Consider the following 23,468-nt stretch of genomic DNA (forward strand, 5'->3'; position numbering starts at 1 on the left):
TATTAAGCAACACTGGGCAATGAGCTACATTCAGTGTAGTTTTAATAAGATTGTTTTTATCTAGAATTGCTGAATTTAAAAAATTTATTTAAAAATGTGACACATCTATATGTATAAAAAATTAGACAAAGTGAAACTGCTGAGTAATAGAACATGTATGTCTTTGTCTTTTAAAGAGGGATTTGAAGACACTGGCTCTGATGATGAAGGCATGGGGCCATGAGCCAAGGAATGCAGGAAGCCTATAGAAGCTGAACTCGCAAGAAAATGAATTCAACCCTAGACTCTCCAGAAGGAACAAAGACTTGCTGATGTTGGAAGGTATGTATGAACTGTGGATTTGGTTTGAGACATTAAGGCAGGGAAGCTGCTTTTCTGGGAACTCCTGGATGAAATTCCCTTGTTAGAGAAAGCCCAGATCAAGCTGGTACCTTGCCTTAGCTCATAGCCCCAGGTTCAAACACAGCCACTGGAGATAAGCATAAACTGCCAAGCACCAAACCACCTGTTTTTCCCCATTCTTATCGTATTTTTTTCTGAGTAAACTCCTTACTGATCCCCTTTGGTCTGTACCACTATAAATAAAGCATGTGCGGGTTTTTCTTTTTGTTAGGATCAGATCCATCAGGAAGGTCTATCTACCCGTCTGGCCCCTGCTTTAATATATTCCTGGTCTTTTGTCTTTTTCGTGTGTGTGTGTGTGTGTGTGTGTGTGTGTGTGTGTATTTTGGTTGTGGATGAACCTTTATATTTATTTATTTATTTATATGTGGTGCTGAGGATTGAATCCAGTGCCCACACATGCTAGGCAAGCACTCTGCCACTGAGCTGCAGACCCAGTCCATCTTTATTTTTTAACATTACTTTCAAAGCTTTTATTTTGCAGTTGGCCCACACCTTTAAGGGTTACACGCTCCCTTCCCACACAGGTTGTGGACAGAATGCTCACACCTTGATTTTTAGCATAATGAGACACATTTTTGGATATGACCTCCAGAGCTTTAAGAGAATTAATTTGTATTATTTTAATTTACTATATTTGTGGTGATTTGTTATAGCAGAAATGGGAAAGTAATATAAGAGTTGATAGACATGGCACTAGAGATTATGTTTCTTAAAAGATCTACAGGAGAGATGCCTTGATTCTTTGGCTGAGTACTGATTTGTATATATCAGAAAATAAATTAGAGCTATTATAATACTTTACTCAAGACTGGAGAAATAACCATTGGAAAGGAGTAAATCCATTTTCTGAGATCACATAGAACTGTGAATACTTTCCAACTCATATTTAAGGAAGAAATAATACAAAATTTTCACAAACTGTTCCAAGAACAGAAGATGAACCATTTCCCAATTGATTTTTATGGAGCCAACATTACCCTAATACTCAACCTAGATAAAAAACCTTGTAAGAAAACAAGATACCAGTAGTCCTTATGACATCATATATGCAAAAATAAAAATTTAACAGAATGTAGCAAGGAAGATAAAATAGAAAGAAGCTCCTGTGTGAGCCTAACAAGAATCCCAGAAGATAAGAATTATAAGAATAGAGGTTATTTTCAAAGATAATGACTGGAAATTTTCTGTAATAGATGAAAAACATGAATTCTCACATTCATGAATCAATTTAAATAAAACTTTGTGGAACAATATATTTTCTCTGCTTTTAAGATTTCCTCTTTGACTTTGGTGTTCTAAAGTATTTATGTGATGGGTCCAAGTGAAGAATTAGTTTTATTTAAACTGCTTTATGAAAGTGAGAAGTCATGTCTTTCATCTATTGCAGAAAATGTCCAGGCATTATCTTTGAATATAACTTCTGTTCTTTTAATTCATACCTTCTGGGATTCCTGTTAGGCTCACACAGGAGCTTCTCTTCTACCCTTTGTCTCTTTCTTCTCTTGTGTAATTATCTTACTAATTATTTTTCCAATTTGTGTATGTCCTTTATCTTTCTTGCTACATTCTGTGCAATCTCTCAGATCTAATGTGAGTTGGCTATTGTCTTATTATCTGTTTCTAAAGAAACATATTCACTGACTTTTACATTTCTATACGGATACTTTTTATTTATAAAAATCTTACTAATTATTTTTCCAATCTTTCTATCCCTATTCCATATATCTGCTTATGTGTGCCCCAAAGTTCATTGTTGGAAACTTGATCCCTAGTACAACAGTGTTGAGAGGTGATTAGGTCTTGAGGGTAAAGCCCTCACAAATGGACTAAAATCTTCATCATGAGAAATGTGTTTGTTATTGACAGAGTAGGTTTATTATAAAAATGACTTTGGCCCCCTTGCTCTCTCTCTCCCTTTCTCTTACCCTGAGATACCTTTCACCACATTATGAGGCAACACAAGGCCCTCTTCAGATGTCTGCCCCTTGATTTTGGATTTCCTGGTCTCCAGAACTGTAAGCTACACAAATCTGTCATTTTAAAGTTATCCAGACTCAGGTATTGTTAAAGAAGCATAAAATGGACTAATATAGTACTTTATTCTTCTCTTAGGGTTTTGATCCTTTCATTTAGTCATTAATCATTTCAACGTAGTTAGTTTCCCTTCAGGATGTTGTTTTATTAGCTCAAATTCTTGGAAGTCTAATCCTATTTGTTATTTGCTGCTCCTGGTCTATGGTGGACTTACTCCACTCCCCCTGCTGCACCTTGCCCCAGTGCTGGGATTGAATTCATGGGTGCTTTAACACTGAGCTACAGCCCCAGTCCTTTTAATTTTTTGAGATAGGGCCTAAATTGCCAAGTCTGGCCTCAAACCTGTAGTTCTCCTGACTTAGTATCCCGAGTTCCTGGGGTTATAGGCATGTGCCACTGTGCCTAGCTCTGTAGTGAATTTTTTACCTTTTTAAAACATTTGCTATTGTTAATGGGATAAAATTTTTGTACCTGTGTCACTTGAGCATGATCTAGACTGGGTATGTTCACTTTTAGAGATTTTACACTTGGGCCCCCAAAACATTACTAATTTTTCATTATGGATTCCCAGATTATGTGGTTGGTGCACATTGAAACCTAAAATGCCAACTACATAGGGTAGGGAAGTGGTTCCATCAAACCCAAGATTTCTAGATTTCTCTTCCATCCACAGATGTGAAACAAAGCCCAAGCCTGTAGAGATTATTGTCACTAGTTAAAATCATTGCACTGAAAATGTTTCTATAGGTCCTGAAAGACCATCATGCCCAGCTGTTGTTTCTTCACATTTTTCACGTGTTTCTTTTATGAAAGTCATAGATTCCCATGCTTTCTAATCTAAATAGCTTTTCCAGACCCTGAATAATCCTGCCCTTTCTAGCAATGCAGATCCACTTCTTACTCCTAAAACACGTCTGTCTTCCCATTGTCCTGTGAACATAGAACATTTGTATATCTAAATTTTTGTCTCTAGATTTTATTTATTTTTGGTACCAGGAATTGAACCTGGGGGCACTTAACTGCTGAGCCACATCCCTAGCTCTTTTTTTAAAATTTTATTTAGAGACAGGGTCTCATTGAGTTGCTTAGGGCCTCGCTAAGTTGCTGAGGCCGACTTTGAACTCAAGATCCTCTTGCCTCAGCCTCCTGAGCTGCTGGAATTACAGGCATGCCCCACTGTGCCTGGCTTTAGGTTTGTTTTCTTTCTACCCAAATTTCATCCATAATTTGAGGCGAAGCCCAAATTTAATGGTTTATCTTCCTACTTTACTTATAAAACCTGTTTACGTAAGTTGTTAGGCTGTAATAATTTTCCTCTCAGACTTGTAACAAATATGTTGTCTTCTCAAATAGATTCTACTTGTAGGTAGGGACCTGGTCTTTTTTACTTTAGTCTCTACAGCTTCCAACAGCTTAGCATGAAGTAGCAATGAACAGGTACTGATTGACCCAATTCTTCTCTTCCATGGCCTGTCATTTAGCAAACTAATACTGCTACATACTTTGACCTGCAAAAAACAAAACAAAAACTAAGTGAATTAATTAATTTTTTGGTGGTGCTGGAGAATGAACCCAGGGCCTTGTGCATGAGAGGCAGGAACTCTACCAACTGAGCTATATCCCCAGCCCATAAGTTAATTTATTTTTTATGTATTAAGAATTCTGGTGAAAAATTCATTGGGAGAAAATTTCAAGATGCTAAAATTTTAGTTATAAATGATTTTCAATTATACATGCCTATGTATTTTCTGACATTTATAGCAGGCATATAAATCCATTTTATACAAATTCTTAAATTATTGACTAATGTAATTTTCTAAAAGACTTCACTACCTTTGAGGCACTTATACAAGTTTCTTCATATAAAGAGGACAGTAACAAAAATGACAATGGGAGCATATCTAATTTTCAAAATGTTATCTCATATTACCTTGTCACAAATACACTTTAGTCCATAAAGAATCAGCCAGTTTTATTTAAACTGAATACTGTCATGAAGATCTGAAAAGCTCCTCTTGCAATATGTTACTGATGTGACTGTTTATGATTCAGCAGATTGCTTCATGGTGCTGAAAGTCACCTCAGAAACCATTAGCTGAGTTGAATGAATTAGGAGGTAACATAAGAGGTATTTTCCCTAAGAATGGAGACGTTGGAGGAAATCAACATATTTTTTAATTGCCCACATAATTATGCTATGATAGTTTTATCATATAACTCATTTTATTTGAATTGGTACTATTTAATTTGAACCTGACAATGAATTTTAATAAGCATACCTCCCAAAAATGGTCTGAGAAACTAGCTGCATTATTAAAATTACATTAAAAAAATCGCTGAATAAAAAAAAATCAAAGAAAAGATAATACGATATTAGTGGATAATGCAAAGGGTTTATTGTTGAATAATGGCATTGACAAGTTTTCTTATTTCTCATAAACATCACATAAAGTATTTGTCTCCCATCACGAGAAACTCATAATAGATAATGCTATCTTAAATTCTTCTAAATAAACCACATGAAATAATTTTTTTTTGCCAAATTTTGTGTTAGGCTTTGAAAAACAGCATTTCTTCTTAATTTACATGCTTCTTTAAAAATTGAGCAAAAATAAAAGGAAGGAGCTCACTTAGGGGAAACATTCTCTTTTATGCACTTTCACAGAAAGCAAATTCACTGCAAAATTAAGTAAGTAAGCCAAATCTTATTTCACATAACTAGAAATGAGATTAGGATCAGAAATACTTTTCAAAAGAATCGAGGTCATACATGATACAAACCATAGCAATTATTTTGTTCAAAAAATTCTGTCTCAAGAAATGCCTAAAATGTGAAATCTAATGCAAAACAGAGGCAAGGAAAGGCATCATGACCATGACAAGGGTATACCAATGACATAGTGGTGGAAATCCTTTGGAAGGACTAGTATGAACATTTGAGGAAACAGATGCAAACCACTGGCCCATCATCAAGTAACAGTACCTTTCTAGCTTGATTGCTGTGACCATGTTTTATATTTTACAATTAACCACAGATTTGGTGCTTTGGATTGCTACAAAGAATACATCTATGCAAGTTGTTTATCTTATTGTGGGTTACAATGTCACATGCGTTTTGCTATGTCGAAGTTCTTTCATTCTGGAAACAATTTCACTGAACTTTTCCTATGGCAATATATATATAAAATTTACTTAAATGGTTGAACTATCTGTTTATTTAGAAAGGCCTTTATTTTATATTTTGAGAATGTTTTCTACATAGAAGGATACTACCTAGATCTCTAGGATCTTAATGCTTTGCCTTTATGAACACTCAACCCTCTATCTACCATATTAATAACTGAAAAGATTTGTACTTAAATATTAGAAAATCACAGGAAAAGTTCATTGGTATTTATTAAAATTTAAAGACATTTTCATAACTGCAAACAAATGAAATTCTATAACTTTGCCTCAAAATTAACTATTCTGTGGTCAAGATAATCTAGAATGATCAGATTTTAAAATTATTTGTTCTAAATGTATTTTAAAAGTACTTGCATTGATAACTGTGTTCTCTAGGTATTTTGTGAATGTATTTGAGCATGTGTAGATTTATCTAAGATGAAGGCCTAGGAGTAAATGGGATTCTCCTATAATTAGTCTCACAACTAGGCATCAAACTCTGTAGTTTCATAGAAGTAGAATTAGTAAAACTACTTTTTAACAGTAAGCACATGCCATAAATAAAAGATTGTTCCTGTCCTCCGGAATAAGTCCAAATAAATACAAGTTTGATCTTTTAATGCATCACTTATTTGTTGAACCCTAGAAATAGAATTGGTTTGGTTCCAGACCACTGCAATAAAGTGAGTCACACAAATTGATTTCCCAGTGCACATAAAAATTGTTTACACTATAATCTATTATGTGTGCAATATCATTATGTATAATAAAACAATGTAATACCTTAATTAAAAATGCATTACTGCTAAAAATGGTAATGATAGTTTAAACCTTCAGTACATGCTGTTGGAAAATGGCATTGATCAGACTTGTTCAAACAGGGATGTTACACACCTTCGATGTGGGGGGAAAAAGCAATATCTGTAAACTAGAATAAAACGAGGTATGCTTGCACAGTTTATCTTTGTTAAACATTTTTAAAACCTAATATCAGACATCTATCTTAAGTACACTAGTAGCTATGCAATTGTTTGCATCTTGATTGGTTCCATCTGATATGACTAAAACGTCATTCCACTGTTCTCCACAGACTGTTTCTTCATTTAGCTCCTACCCCTTGTCATATACAATTGACTTATTTATTATGTTTCCCTACTCCTTCCTACACCCTCTTTAGTAAAAGGTAAGCTTCAGGAAGACAGCAATTTTTGGCTTTGGTTGCTGGGGTATGTAAGTGCATAGACCACCACCTGACACTTGGTAGCACTAAAAACATTCACTGAGCAAAACAATGTGGTTGGAGATGACATCAGAGATGTAATTGGATGGGCCTTGTAGGCCATTCTGAGGACTTGAGGAACAACTTGGAATTCTGAGCAGAGAAGGGCTGTAACCTGACAGGTTTTAAAAGCATCACTCTGGCTGCTGTACTGGGGATGAGCAGTGGTGGTCAGGAATAGAAATGAAGAGACATTTATAAGGCAACTACAGCAAATGAGGGCACAGATCAGGGTGATGGCAATGTACATGGTGAGAAGTGGTTGCATTCTGTATTATTTGGAAGGTAAGGTAAACCTTGAATAAGGGCTGGGAGAGTGGGGCATCAAGGATGACAAGAATGTTCTGGCTTAAGCAACTGGAAGAACTGCACTGCCATCAACTGAATCATGAAAGATTGTGAGAAGAGTATATCTGAGGTTAGTGTGAGGGAAGGTTATTTCAGTGTTGGATATGGTCTATTTAAGATGGTTTTTTTTTTTGGGGGGGGTGGTGGTGCTGGGTTTGAACTCAGGGCCTTGTGCATGCTAGGCAAGCACTCTACCAACTGAGCTATACCCCTAACCCCAATTTATGAGGTTTTTGTTAGGTGGTGAGGAGGTGGGTCTGTGGCTAAAGTTCAGGGAGTGTTCCAGGCTGGGGACATAATTGAAAGAATCATAGCATATGAATAGAGCTTAAGGTAAATGCATAAAAAAGGAATAGGCCTGAGCACTCTGAAGTTAAAAGGTCTTCAAGTATGAATGAATCTTATCAGAAAAGTGGAAAGAATCTCAGTTCTTCTCAGGTAGTTAAACGTCCTGAAGGAAAAAAACACTTATTAGGTGATATTACTTTGTGAAAGACAGGTAAAAACAAGCAAATTATGAACATAATTTAAAGATAGAATTTATTCTCTTGACGGTTTACTCATGCAAACTGCACATAAAAGAAAATAGTACAGTTTGTGTAACATTGCAAATATAAGGACTCAAAATGCTAGGTACAGAAGTAGTGTGACATCTTGGAAGTCAAAATGGAATTTGTGTTCATACAACTAATAATGATTTTTATTTGCTGAGTACAGATTGATTTACAATGAAAAGTTTGCTAACCTTGGTAAGCTCATTAACCGTTTACATGACTTCTTACATCTATGTAGTTTTATTTTACAGTTGCAAGAATTGTTACCAAAAACTTTAACTTGCATAAATAAGATGAAAGAAAAACGCACTGAAAGACTTTAGAAAGTGAAAAATTGAGGCTTTTCCTAACCCATCCAAGCTACGATAAAAAATAGCCTTCTTGTATAATTCATATTTTGTGCCTTGAGATCAACTCCTTAGCAAACTATGACAAAATCATGATTAGAAATTGATTACTTTAAAATTATGACATCAGTTAAAAATAAGAAAATTTTGAAGTAGAATTGTCAACCAAAATGCTCTCATTTTAAATAAGTCAAACAATAAAATTCCTATTATCTTCATACTTAGAAGTCCTGAAATATCATTTGTATAATTTGCATGTTTCCCAGTTTGAAACTTAGGCAGGTGGGATACTCCCTTGAATTATCAAGGATATTCCATATAGGCTTTTAAAATGTCAATCTCATCAGAAGATGGCACAGAGACTTTAGCAAGTAGTGTAGTATGGATGTAGAACAAACTACACAACTCATTATTAATGCATTACAGATATTTACATAATGGAATCCTGCTTGAATGCCAGAAGTTGGAACTGGGTAGGACTCATAACTATTTTACAAAGGTTTTTTTACACACATTTACTACTTTTTTATTTTTATTGTTTAACAATTGAGTCTATTTAAAATATTGTACTGTATTTTGAACATAACTGAAGAATAAAAATAGATAATGGCACATTAGAAAATTCAGTATCCCACAGATGATTGGATAATGAGAAGTGTACCTACAATCATCTCATCAGAAACAAGCTACTTCATGGAATGTTAGTTGTCCAAGCCTGCACAGTAATGACATTTTAAATTGCAATCATCTATTGGCCAGCATCACACTGAAGGCATCGTTAAACATTCAAGCAAAGATTGCTGGCATAAACTATTGAGAGACACACACACACACTCACACACACACACACACACACACACACATTCTCTCTCTCTCTCTTACATTTCCCACATTATAATTACATTGTTCTAAAGATAGATACTGATTTTTTTCCACGAGAAACGTTATCAAAATTTGCTACTAAAAGATGACAGTGCTTTCACAAGAATAAGTACAAGTTAGCTCGCAAGTACAAGACAATGGGGGTAAACAGTCGTAAATTTTCTAAGTAGTAATTTTAGGCTTTTCTGGCAACCATACCATACTTGATTATGCATAAATTCTGTCTGTAACCTGAAACCTGAAAAAAAAACCCTCAAAACAAGAGCTAATTTTAAAAAATTACTAAATATCTGATAACCCTGTATCGTATATTATATAATTTCATACTTTTCAGCCTCAAAACATAGTTTAAAAACACTGAATTTCAGACTTAAAAATAAAGTCATTTTTTAAATGCTGAAGATTCCAAAATTTTTGTCTACTTAAAATCTTAAAAAAAGAAAATGCATTATTAATGAACTTGATTTAACAGTGTGCACATAAAAGCACTGTATGTCTTTTATCATGTTTTCTCTCACTTAAAACAACAAACCAGTGTTCTCCAATATTATTCCTTTTGCAAAATGTGCAAAATAAAAGGCAAAAAGATTAAAAGCAAATTTCTACCCTTCTCTTGCCTAGTGCTTTATGACTTTGTTCACATTACAAAGTCAATAGGGACTATGCAGAACTTTGGTATAAATGATAACAAGACTACCATCACAGTTGAGGGATAAGGGGTGGGCAAAAGAAATGGAAGTGGGAAGAGAGATTCAATAACACCCCCATTTATTAAAACACCACCAAATTAAAAGTAAAATAAACCACAATGAATTATAATACAATTTACACATTGAGCACAGAAAAATTAATAAATCTAACAATATTTATAAAAAAGCAAAATCAGTCTTTCCAGAGACTTAAAACTGTCGTTCAGTCTTATCATCAACTGTTGCTACACCAACTTTAGAGCCAAATTTAATTTCAAGTAAAAAAAAAAAAAATTTACAACCACAGATTTCGCATAAATGGAAACTGGTCTTTCCTTGATTTCCCTTTGAAGTCACTAATGAGTATCTAAAACTGTTGTACTGCAGGTTTTTAATCAACTTCCTGAGGGCTGTGACTGGGAGGAAGGAGCCATGACAATCTGGGAAAGCGCAGGCTCCATACTCTGGTCTGCCATCTGGGTGAGGACTGAAGTGGCTACAGCTTCTGCCTTTGAGGTTGAACTGACTCCATTGGATGTGCTGACAGAACTATGCTGTATAGCTTCTGTATGTGGACTACTTGGCACCGAAAGGTCTTCTGAACTATCATCTTTATCAGCAGCTGGACAGAAAACAAAGAAAAATTAATCATTCCCTTCTTAAAGTATATGTAAAAGTATTAGACTGAGTCAACATACAGAATAAAAAGTATTTTACAAAACTGAATATTTAGATAAGTCAGTATGGCAAATTAAGTAACTGAAAGAAATGGCTATAAGTCATGAAGTAGGCAATTTTACCTGCAACAGGTCAAATGAAGAAACAACCATACATATGGGAACATCTGGGTGCCCAGTGCCTCACAAAATAGAGCTGAAGAAATATTTGCTAAATAGTGTTAAAGAAAATTAGGTAGGAGTTTGGGAGCTAGCCTTTCACACACACAAACAAATACTTATCAGGAAGCACATTTAACAAAACCAGTCTGTTCAACAACATGTCATTCTTTTTAAAAGATAAACAAGAATTTATAAGCACATATATATACAAAATGAATCTTATATACTGATTATAATTTCAAATTATTCCCTCAGCATTTTCCAGAACTATAGTCTGTCTGACTTTCCATCTTGCAGCCACCGATGTTTATAACACCTGATTCTAATGAGGCATACACATGAGTATAAGCACTATTTAGTCTAAATGCCACCAGCTGTTATATTTGCATGAATTAATTGGGATTCAAATAAAAATCCATATAAAACTCTAATGCGCTTGAAAAGATATTCAGGAAAGGACATTCCAAATTTTTATGAAAATAAACCTACCAATATTTATGCCTGAATAAAAATCTCTTAAATCTTCCTTATTTTAGCAGAAAGAATCCACCAATTTCATTTAGTGAAAAATTTGATGTATGCCACACAAATTATTTATAATATCTGTGAGTTATAAGGTACAATGATAACATGAACACCTGTGCCCTAAGTCCCCAACTTCAGAGAACACTGCCAATGACACTGTTGCTCCTTGGATGCTTCTCTCCTTGCCACAGGTAATCCTCTATTCTGACATTTCTTTAACCAGTCCCTTGTTTTTTCTTTGTAGAGAATGGCCAGATGCCCATTGTCAAAGTTAAGGAGTTAAAAAAAAAAAAAAAAAGACTCTGAACATTAGGAAGCAAGATTACCCCATGATTTGTAATATAAACGATGGAAGGGGAGAATAACTGATAAGCATAACTTAAACTCAAAATCCTTTTGAGGATTTTCTGAAATATAGTAAAATTTACAGAATTTTGACACATCTTCCTCAAATCCATACATTTTTGAACAGCAAGTTTTCATAAATATATTAATGAGATAAAATCCTATCTTCTCCTCTATAATGTTATAAATGCAAAATTGTACCCATGGACCAAACTTACCTCAAGATACAGTAACAGAAATGAAAATTAGTAATCTTTTAAAAAATTGTATAAAGCATTAAGAATATTTTTCTAATCAAGCACAATGAGTACTATAAAATATTAATAATTATTATTTAGCTAACACAATAGTTACATGTTCAAAGAAAACACTGGCAATGACAGGTTAACAGGAGAATACTAAGCAGTCTTTTTTGTTTATTTCACCACTATTTTTCAACAGAACAAGGCTGACCTTTCTCTGAATGTTAAGTTCTCAGGATATAGCAGCTTTCAAAAACAAAGGGATTGATAGATGATGAGTGGTACAAAGAAATCTAAACATATACTGGAGGCAAAGACTCAGAAATAATAAATTGTAATGGAGGAGTACTGACCTCCACTAAAAGTTTGCTCTAGGTAAAGCAAACCTTCAGGGAGCTGACAAGAATCAGTGGTTACTTATAAATTGTGTAATTATAAATTTTACATAGAAAATACCTTTGCAATGTGATATATCTTTCTTATGTCCAGTTCTAGAAGGTGAGGAGAGACAATTACCAGTACAATCAAAAGCACAAGAAATCATGCTGTACTCAAGAGTCACTTTAAGCTCTTTGTAAGCTAAATGGAATCAGATGTTAGACAATTCAATTCTATGAAAAGTTCTCTACCTATGTTTATACATATTTTCAGTAATGAAATTAATCCAGTAGCTTTGCCAAAGAGCTACATCCCCAGCACTTTTTATTTTGAGGCTGGATCTCACTCAGTTGCCTCAAACTTGAGATCCTCTTGCCTTGGGTTCCAGAGTGGCTGGGATTACAGCCCCATGTCACCATGTCCAGTTATTAGTGCATATAAATTGTACAAAATAATGGGACTTATGATGATGAGCTCATATGTATATGTAAAGTGTGTGTGTGTGTGTATAAAATGTCCTTTGATAATGTATTGCTTTCCTCTATCCTTCACCTCCTTCCATCTTTTCCATAACCTCTACTAGGTGATCTGATCTTCTTGTAATGCATTAATTCTTACCATATCTATCGCAGATTTTACCTCCACCCAGAATTGTATTTACAACTGCTTAGTGAATTTTCTGATTTGGATGACTACATAAGTAAATAAGTATTATTATTATTTTCATTCTGATTTTATATTATATAACATTTGGGGTGACCAACAGTCGACTGACTAAAGGGTTTCCTAGGATGTAACATAGGACTTTCAGTGTTAAAACTAGGCAAGACAGTGTTAATAAAATTGAGACCTTATGACTAACTATTGTCACCTTTACCTGCAAGATTTTACAATATTCCTTAATTTATACTAAATCTTGGTTCTCCTTCATAAGTGTTTTGAAAGACAGATTACCACCATTAATATTGCTATGTGCTACATGTTAGTGTGAAATCTGTAAACTTCTCCAAGATATATTCATTTAATCTCTATCACTACTTTCACTATTAACTCAGAAGAAATTAGATTTATTTCAAATATTTGAAATCTGCAAATATAAATCACTTAAAAATTTCTTTCAAATGCTAATAATTTGATTACCTAAACAACTAGACAGGAATAAAGGTAGAGATATTTCCAAATAATAAAAATATCTTTGTATTTCCTGCATTCTCATAACCTACTAAAAAATATATTCACAAAAATGTATTAATCTTGATTTTTGGTCATTTAGCCATAGATAAACCCATATGTCTATACACCTGAAAACATCTTTATAAATCAGTTGTTAAAATGAATAATTGCTTTACATTTGTTGAGCTTATATTACTTAGAAAAAAGAGTCAAAACTATTAGAATCATCCAATAAATTACTAAAGATTAAAAGCTGTATATAAATTTGAATTAAATGTTATTTGAGAAAAGAGTTACTTTATTTCTAATTTTATAGAATCGTTTGTATAATTCCATTTAGAGAGAGAATTTTTTTAATATTTATTTTTCAGTTTTTGGTGGACACAACATCTTTGTATGTGGTGCTGAGGATCGAACCTAGGCCGCACACATGCCAGGCGAGCGCGCTACCACTTGAGCCACATCCCCAGCCCCAGTATAATTCCATTTAAACTACCAAAATTCAAGGGAACTTTCCTGTTTAAGAAAATCATGTATGCATAATGCTGAACTCAGAAGCTTTATGTTAAGTCAGATGGGAACATAATGGCCTCATCCCTATAGCAATCATTGTTAATATAAATCCTAAACATATTTCTATATGGTTCCAATTTACTTTACAATGTGTTTCACTGGCCTGTGTCAAAATGACTAGTAACTCAGATTTATATTCTCGAAACTGACAGAAATTAGTGTCCTAAATATATATGGCAATGGAGAATTGCTAAATCTACTGAATCTTCTTAAATTAAAAAATATTGCCCATTCTGATGAAACTGCTTACAATGACTACAAGTAAAAATGGTAGCCATTAAGTTTTATCGTGAGCACCTGAGGAACTGTTTGCATCCAATACAAAACATTTTGTTCTTTTGAGTTACTGACACTGGCAAATTAAAATGAAGTGGATACATATGGCTGAAACAATCTTCACATTTACAAATATCCAGAAATATCACTAAATCATAAAAATGAAAGCTGTGGGTTATATATTATGAACGTTGCCTAATGCATTCCCAACTCTGTTATTTGTTTCAAATTTGTGCAATGGACAAAAATTGGCCATTTATTCAAGAGTAACAGCTGGTTCCAACATTGTGCATCTTATCTAACAAGGACATTATAGAAAGGAAAAAGCACAATTAACCTCTAAAATGCTGAAAACAGAAAAATCTCATTTTTTGGAAAACATTTAGGAGTGAACTTACAATCAGATGATTTAAATACTGTTCTAGCCTTTTCATAACTAACTATATAAAGATTCACAACAACAAAAACTCTGCACAATGCTGACATTACCTAAGAAATAATAATAGGATCTAATACTATAAATGGATATTGTATGTTAAGTGAAGATGGCTGATAAAAAGTATAATCCTGTGAAGATAAAAAAAATATCATCAGTACTTGTCAATATGTTTAAAATTTTTAGATAACACATATTGCTGATCTGCAGTAATGCTTAGAAAAAAGCTAAAAACAGAAAACTCCAAAACACTCTAGATTCTAAAAAGTATACCCCCCAACTCGCTTGTATAACAACCTTGCAGAAATTGATAATTAATCTTAGATTTAAGAACTGTGTAGGGAGGATAGGAAGGGCAGCAGAATAGAATAGACAATATAATTGATATGTGTACATTCCATGTATGTATTATATATCAAAATGCATTCTACTGTCATGTATGACTAAAAAAAATAAATAAAAATTAAAAAAAAAAAAAAAGAACTGTGCTCTCTACTTTTTTAAATGGTAGCTCTGCTCACTCTGGCAGTATTTCACTGATGTAGCCTAAGGCTGTAGGTAATGGAACATTACTCACTATGATAGCCAGATTTCTTCTGCATGGCGGTTACAGGGCAATCTTTATGAGCCAGAAGAAGCTGTTTCAGCTGTGCCACTTCATTTCTCAGCAGGGTGACTTCGCTCTGGAGAAGAAACAACTTATGTACCTTACCAGCAGTAGACTAAACACATTTTTTACTGTTCAAAATGAGTGGATTAAGATTTGAAAACTGGACATCACTGGCAGAACATTAAGGAATAAAAAAACTATGCTGCTTAAATATGTCTAATCGGTATACATCATTTTTGCTATTTTAGCTTTTATACAAAAACGGCAACTTGTATGAAAACTTAAATAAGACAACAGCACAAGTAGGTAGCATATTTCAAAGTTTTTACATTACCATTTGCCTTGGGACTCATTATATATTTTAGGTTACCTATTGAAAATATTTTTATTTACATATGTTATTTGTTCTTTTGATTATCTGATAAACAGAAAGTCTGAATAGAGGTAGGAGGAATTTTCACTGATTGTGTTAATATTAAGATTCCAGATGGGAAATACAATAACTAAAGAATCATGAATTTCTGAAATTTATTGCAAGGTTGGGCACCAGAACCACTGAAAGTACATGTAATATTTAAATGGCTTAGCTGTCTTTTACCCAGGCAATTTGTAAAACTGAATTTAAAATTCACAAATCAATGGTGATTTGTCCTAAAGCTTACAACAGAATAAGAACTTCAGTCTTTATATGGAATGCATTAATCTGTAAGTTTTATGCAAAAGTTCCAAATTGAGTTGAGTTCAACTCAACCTTTTGAGTTACCATCAAGTACTAAAAACGTATAAATTAGTGATCATTACCAATACTCAAGAATTAGAAATAATATGAATTTAACAAATCGCTAACATTAAAAAAAAATCCTCCAGGTGTGGTGGTGCATGCCTTATAATCACAGCAATGTGGGAGACTGATACAGGAGGATCCTAAATTTGAGGGCAGCCTCTGCAACTTAGCAAGATCCTGTCTCAAAATATAAAATAAAAAAGGCTGGGGATGTGCCTTGGTGGTAGATTGCTCCTGGCTTTAATCCCCAGGGGGGAAAAAATAAAGAATTTATAAACATCTTTAACTTATTTGAAATTAACATTGACTTTACCAATTTGGATTTTACTCCAAAGTAAATAGAAATATATAACAAACCAGGAGTAAATAAAAGTTTAGGCAGGTAGGTCTTTTTATATTCTGTTTCTTAATTAGAAAGCTCAATGTAAAATATTTCAGTAGATTAGGGTCATTAAGCCTCCGTAAGTGACCAATGCAGAAACATGAAAATCAACATAACAAAAGCTAAGCAATCTGGAGGCAAGTCTGTTTAATTAAATAATTCCTCACATCCCAACAACAATGAACTGTAATACTGTATCTAAAAGCACAAAACAAAACTGAGGGTCATAATAACTCTAAATATTAAAATAAAGGTCAGATTACATTTAAAATACTGAATTTAAGAATGGGTGAAGAATGATCAAAGTACAAAAGGTAAAATTTAAAAGTTTTGTTTTAGAAAAGATAAGCTGTTATTTAGAAAAATCATTTCCATGGAATATTATAACCACTGGTGTCAATACAATTAATTATAGCTCGTTCTTAATAGCACTACTGATGAGAAACCATGTTAGAAATAATCCAATATCTACCTTACCCTGCCTTGTCAGCTTGATCTAATACTGTTTTCTATAAGCTTCTCATTAATTTTTGTAATATGAAATGGATATTTATCTTTAGCTAAAAATATATAATCGTTGATAGTCTGCTGTGACCATATTGATTTCTGACTCTCACTGCTCTTCTAAAATACTATAAGCTTTAAACATACCAAAATACAAGTAATGTCCTTAAGTCTCCCTATCCTTGCTGCCTCCTTATTAGTCTGAGCCATATGAAATAACCACTATCTAATTGTCATGCCTTATAAAAATAGTAAACTTAAGTGAATAAAATGCATTGTCTCTTTCTGGAAAGTCTTTCCTTTCTTCTTTACTTTGGTAATTATTTCACTGATCTTTAAGAATCAATACAATACAAATTTGCAAAGGAAAAGAAGTCAATTTTCCTTTTCCATCTTCCCACGGCCATATAAAGGTGCATATTTACATTAATAGGTATCTGACACAGTACTTATACCAAAAATTACAATCCAGAGTGATGTTTATTTATCACCTCTACCAGATTGGGAATTTCTTGAGGGCAGAGATTATTTCTCTGTGTAACCTAAGAGGACAGTGCATGGTCTGACATGGGTTGAGTAGCTATAGTGAGGACTACAGTATATAGTGAGGACTAAAGTATATAGTGAGGACTACAGTAATTTCAGCTAATAAAAAATTCCAAAGAAGGAGAAATAAAATAGCTGAAATAATAAGAAATCGGTCTGAAGTCTTAATTTCATTATTTATACCAAAAATGTCACCAACATTGATATGCTGTTAATTTTCAACAGTTACAAAATGAAATTGACAAGCATTACCTTGATTATAAAATTTTAAAGATCACAAACCGTCTCTCAAATATTCCATAGAAACACTCATCATATAGTATACTGTGAGACAAAATGATATATGTAATAAAATGGCTGAAAGCAGTTCTGAATTGATTAACCAATAAAACAGTTGACTTAAATAATTCTATGATTAAAAATTAAAACAATATTCTTATGCATTCAAATAAAATAAATATTCAAATTTTCTTTTTAATTATGCAGAGCTGAAACTGATAAATATTTGAGACATCAATTTCTATATTTCACACAGTTGGTGATAGTATGGCTCTTGATCTAATTAGATTATCTGGTCCATCAACAAATAAACAAATGTGAAGATGCCAACAATGGGCAATAAATATTAAGGATGGAAGTGGTAAGGCACTTGGTTCTTGCAATTTGTATTTGTGCTCACTGAATTTTCACTGGAGCAAATAACAAGAAAGACCAACAGGAGGGGAAATTAAAAATAAAAAGTTTGCATACATATATCCAAAGACACAAAAGTATGCTCTAAGTTATATTCACCCAAACTTCAAACAACAAATTGTTTCTCCTGCACTTTTCACATGACAGAAAGGTTAAGAAAACCCTCAACAATTTTCAAAGTATACTCAAATATAAACACAGCCCAATTTGTTACATTATCCTGATTTAAAATGTTTTACAATGATGGTAAATTTTCCTAATGATGATCCTAAAGCTCAAAAGTGACTTTTGGGGGCTGGGGACCGGTCCCTCAGTAGTAGAGCGCTTGCCTAGCATGTGTGAAGCACTGGGTTTGATCCTCAGTATCACATAAAATAAATAAATTAAATTAAGGTATTATGTCTATCTTTATTAACTTAAAAAAATTTAAAAAGTGACTTTTGGATGAGAGGTTATAAATTAGACATAATTTGTGTTATTATTGTACCCTAATAATTAATTTCTTTAAAATCTGGTATAAGCACTAGTCTGAAAGCAGCAATAGGACATAGTTACTGGCAGTGGGACTGAGACATGTATTGAAAAGCAAACACAATTGAAGTGTAGGTTAAGCATGAGAATGGATCATGCTTTGATGGAAGTAGATTTAGTTGAGCTGGACTCCTAAATGTAAGCATATGCTAGTGGTTAAGACCAAGTCAAGTATAAGTTGAAAATATGAGGATTATGCAGATAAAGTTTATATAATAAATTAGGCAGAATAGGCTAAAGTCAAGTAATTTCTAAGTCATTCATGATATAGTAAAACTCAACAAATTTATCCAAGCATTTAAGAACTATAATCTCATATACGTAAGTTTTAAAGGAAATATTTTATTCTTAAGAACATAGGTTTGACTATATTACTCTTTGGATAAAGTGGTTGTACAAGTTATAATTTCAATTTTGAAAACTTTCTATAAAGAAAGATTAGAATACAGGTTGAGAGGGGGGCTGTTATGTAACAAATACAACATGAAGGCTTCTATACAGAAACTTCAGGAAGTTAAAGAAAAAAAAAAAGGAAGAGAATACATATACAACCAGTTTGCTTAAGCCAAAATAAATTTGAGAGGATGTTAAGACAGATTTAATAGTAAATGAAAAAAGAAATGTTTACACATCTACCATCTACTCTGTGGATTATTTTAGAATACACTTTAATTGGATTCAGCTTCCAAAGCCTTCCTGGTTGTATTGCCCACTATCTGTGAGTTAGCACTTGTAGAAGATTCTTAGATCATTTTGAAGATGAAACAAGGGGCATTAAAAGCATTTTGAAAATGCAAAAAAGTCTCATTCAAATGTGAGCAACTATTATTTTGTAAAAATAAAACAGATTGGGAAGAAAAAGGAAATGTTGAAAAAAATACTATTCTGGTCTAAAATCCAAAGTCAATTATTTTAACATCTTCTATACAACTGCTTCACTCTAATAATGTGGCTGCTTAAATTTAACTACATACTAGTGAACAAATAATATTTTTCTATATTATTTATCTGAAGCAGATAAGTCTGATGAATCATGACAGGTCAGTCAACTGATTAATCAATCAAAAATTTAGTTATGTTTTAATGGCCTGTTACTCCATAAATCTATGGTATTTGACTTTCTAGTTTAGCGACTACCCCCCAAATTGGAGAAATAATATTGAATAGTTCCTTCTTTTGGGGACTTCTTATTGCTATAAACTATTTTATTATATTCAGTTTTCACAAAAGCCAGTTACTAAGTACCAAGATTCTCACCACACAGGCCCAAGGATTATACTGGATGTAAAACCTTATAACTGATAATAAATTAGTTCTTTAATTTGTATCTGTAATAATAGGAAAAACAAATAGGGTTTTTATTAGAGTTAAAAAATATTTTGGAAATAACTTAAAAAATGAGTAGGAATGACCACTGTCCTATTTTCACATTTAATTACTTGTTTTGTGTCTGTCTCTGCTAGATCACAAATTCTGTAAATGCATAGACAATTATTTTTTACTGTTATATAATCTGTACCTAATAACATGCCTTGTACATACAGAAACATAATGACAGAATGAATAATAACTTGCACTTACATGATGCAGCTACAACATACTTCTACACTTTGTCTCACTTGATCTTTCTAACAGTAATTAGTCTATCAATTTGACAGGTTAAAAAATAAAGGCTTAGAAAAAGTTTTATTAAATAATATTAAAAGTAAGAGCTAGTGGCACATGCCTGTAAATCCACGGGCTGTGGAAGCAGAGACAAGAGGATCAAAAGTTTGAGGCCAGCCTCAGAAATTTAGTGACATCTGCCTCAAAATGAGAAATAAAATGGGCTGGGAATGTAGCTCAGTGGTAAAGTATCCCTGGGTTAAATTTCCAGTACAAAAAAAAAAAAAAAAAAGAAATTTACTAGAATTCAAGTCCATAATAAAACATACAAGGTAGAGATGAATATAGTTAAGATTTTATGGGGGTGGGGGGTGGGGAAGAGAGCACATCACAGAATTACAACTTTTTCAGTAATTAAACAAAACAGGCATTGTAGAGCATCTTCCAACTGCTTTTCTTTCCTATTTCAAGTAATAAATATAGAAATTTTATATTGTTTAGGTACTAGGAATAAAAGACTTGATTCTATTCCCTGTAAGTCACTGAATTAATAAACAAAACCTTTTCCACACCATTAACTATTGAGTGAAAAATCCTCGTGTATTAAATTATGCTTTTATTAATTTTGGGGGCTTCTACCTCACAATTATTTTGCAATATTTAAGTTTTTAAAAAAATCCCAAACGAAAAAATTAAATTTGCTCAAAGAAAAATTACTAAAGAGCTACTATTAATAAAGAGAAGAGGGGCTGGGGTTGTAGCTCAGTGGTAGAGTGCTCCCCTAGCATGTGTGAGGCCCTGGGTTCAATCCTCAGTACCACATAAAAATAAATAAATAAAATAAAGACATTGTGTCCAACTACACCTAAAAAATAAATATTAAAATAAATAAATAAAAATAAAGAGAAGAGTCTGCCTTTCTGTTTACAAGGACACATGTTAAAATTGTATACTGAAAACTAACCTCCATAATTAATATAATTGAAAGACAAAGTTAAACACAGGTTAAAACCATTTCAAATAAAAGATAAAAGTAACAGAACAGGTATTATTTTAAAATACAATTACTGATAACTAACAGTATTCAATTCTTGGTCTAGACTACCATAAATGTCTATAAATAGCATTTGATTAAAGTGCTCTTTTAGAGATTTTAGAAAGCTAAAATATGATTCAATGAATGAGGAAATGATCTTCATAATAATTTTCTTTAAAATCAAATATGTACTTGGTAAAAATATGAACAATCACAACTTAACACCTGTTAATCTTTTTATTGTATAAATAACCATGGGTCATTACCTAGTATACTGATCAGCTAAACTTGTATGCCACATAAAGGATTATTAAGGAAGTAGAATTGATGAATGATTTCCATAGAGTTTAATTATTTCTTTGACACTAAATTTTCTACATAATTCATTCTGTCCTTCAGTTAATGGGTTGGTTGTTAGCAGACTAAAAGAAATTCTTGTTCCCTGAAACCATTATAAGTGGATTAACACTTCATGCTCTGCAAATAAACTCTGGTCAAAAGAGTTTTAAAAACTTTTAATTTTATTTGAAAACATAACTATAAAACAACAAAAAGTAAAAATAATATATTGACTTGAAACAATAATAGAAAGTTATAACTGAAGTGCCTTTCTTCCCATCATCCATGGTTCTCAATCTCCTCCATCATCATTACTTACATCATGGTACACATCACTGTTAAAAACTTACCTGAATTTACAGAGTTATTTCCTAAACCATTTCTACACCTATATATTTATCTATGTAAACCACTTCATTAATTAAAAAAGGATTGTGCTATACCTTTTAATATGCAACTGACTTTGAGTAATTTGAAGAGAAATTCAAGTAACACAAAAGTAACCATTTTAAAGTGGCATTTAGTACGTTTACAATGTTGTACAACCATCACCCTCAATTATAAAATGTTTCCATCACTCTAAAGTAAAAGCCTTTACACATTAAGCAGTTTTTCCCAATTCTCTTCCACTCACCTTGCCAATATGCATTCTCTCTAGATAGATTTATCTATTCTGGGTATTCCAGAATAGGAATGAGTGCATATAATGTGCAATGTTTTGTTCTGGCTTCATTAAGCAAAATGTTTCAAGGTTCTTTCATACACTTCATTCCTTTTATGGCTGAATACTATTCCATTGTATGTATGCATATACCACAGTTTAATTCATTTATCCCTGAAGGCTGTTTCTAGCAAGATTCCTTTTGCCCATAAATATATATAATGGATATTTCTCCAGGTTAATACATATAGCTGAACTTCATTTTTCAATCTTTTTTTTTTTTGAGAAAAATTTTAAAGTAAATCCCTGATAACACATCATTTTACCTCTTCATATTTTGGAATACATTTCAAAAAACATAGTGCTAACATCATTTAATTTTTAATGATTAAAAAGATTATTTTACTTTTCTATTTGTAGTTTGAGATATTAACTGAAATCATTTTCAATTTAGAGCTTAATTTAGTAATTTCCTGAATCTGACATCCGTGTAAAAGTCAGATGCTTTGAAAATGGTGTGAATTAACTTCTACTAAAATGATAAATTTTGCCTTTGTTTCTCCAAGTGAGAAATTTCTACCCAAATTAGGAAATATAAAAAGTCACCTTTTGTTACAATAAACATTTTTATCATATGGCAGAAAAAACAAGATAAATGAAAAAAAGATTATATGTACTGTGAATACTGAATCTGAAATAATTAAGTGTTGCTATTAGTAAGTGGTGACCAGTGCTGTTGCATAATTAGGGAAAGCAATATTTCATTCAAAGCTATTAATACTTCTATAACTTGGGTCAAAGCAGAAAACTGGTCCTATATAAAGTCTTTGTAAATGATACCATACATTTATATACCCACTTAATAGTTTTCAAACACTTTTAATTTTTAAAACAAGACATAACAGACCAAATTACAAAGGAAAATACTGATAAGTTATCACTTTTTTTTTAATGGAAAACACTTGCATTCATTTCAATTTGATTTATGTAATGACAGAGAAACAGGACAAGTACTATTATTTCTATTCTACAGGTCAGACAACTAAGGCTGGAATCGATGGGTTTTATGTTATCCAACTATAAAACAGCCAAGTCATTCAGAAGGTTTTGTTATGATCAAAATCAAAAGATATATTTAAAGTCACTTTATTAATGTAATAAAAGTATTTGAAATTTTAAAACACAGTAGTTATTATTCTAACAGGTTTGGTAAAGTATATAGCTATTTTGTAGTATATACATAAATTAATATTTATAATCTGTTTAATTTTATTTAAAAGGTAAAAA

The 23,468-nt window shown here is 32.5% G+C and overlaps 1 protein-coding gene across 1 annotated transcript in view; it reads right to left on the minus strand.

The window, feature by feature from the left end:
- Window positions 1–7,745: 7,745 nt before the first annotated feature.
- Atf2 (activating transcription factor 2) overlaps window positions 7,746–23,468 on the minus strand; it is a 94,931-nt gene continuing 79,208 nt past the window's right edge. The window contains 3 exon segments of the mRNA XM_078017632.1: window positions 7,746–10,118; window positions 10,120–10,325; window positions 15,068–15,173. Coding sequence (XP_077873758.1) covers window positions 10,095–10,118; window positions 10,120–10,325; window positions 15,068–15,173 — 336 coding nt within the window. The 3' untranslated portion in view covers window positions 7,746–10,094.

This window comes from Ictidomys tridecemlineatus, chromosome 7 (assembly GCF_052094955.1).
Source record: "Ictidomys tridecemlineatus isolate mIctTri1 chromosome 7, mIctTri1.hap1, whole genome shotgun sequence".
NCBI classification, from domain to species: Eukaryota; Metazoa; Chordata; class Mammalia; order Rodentia; family Sciuridae; genus Ictidomys; species Ictidomys tridecemlineatus.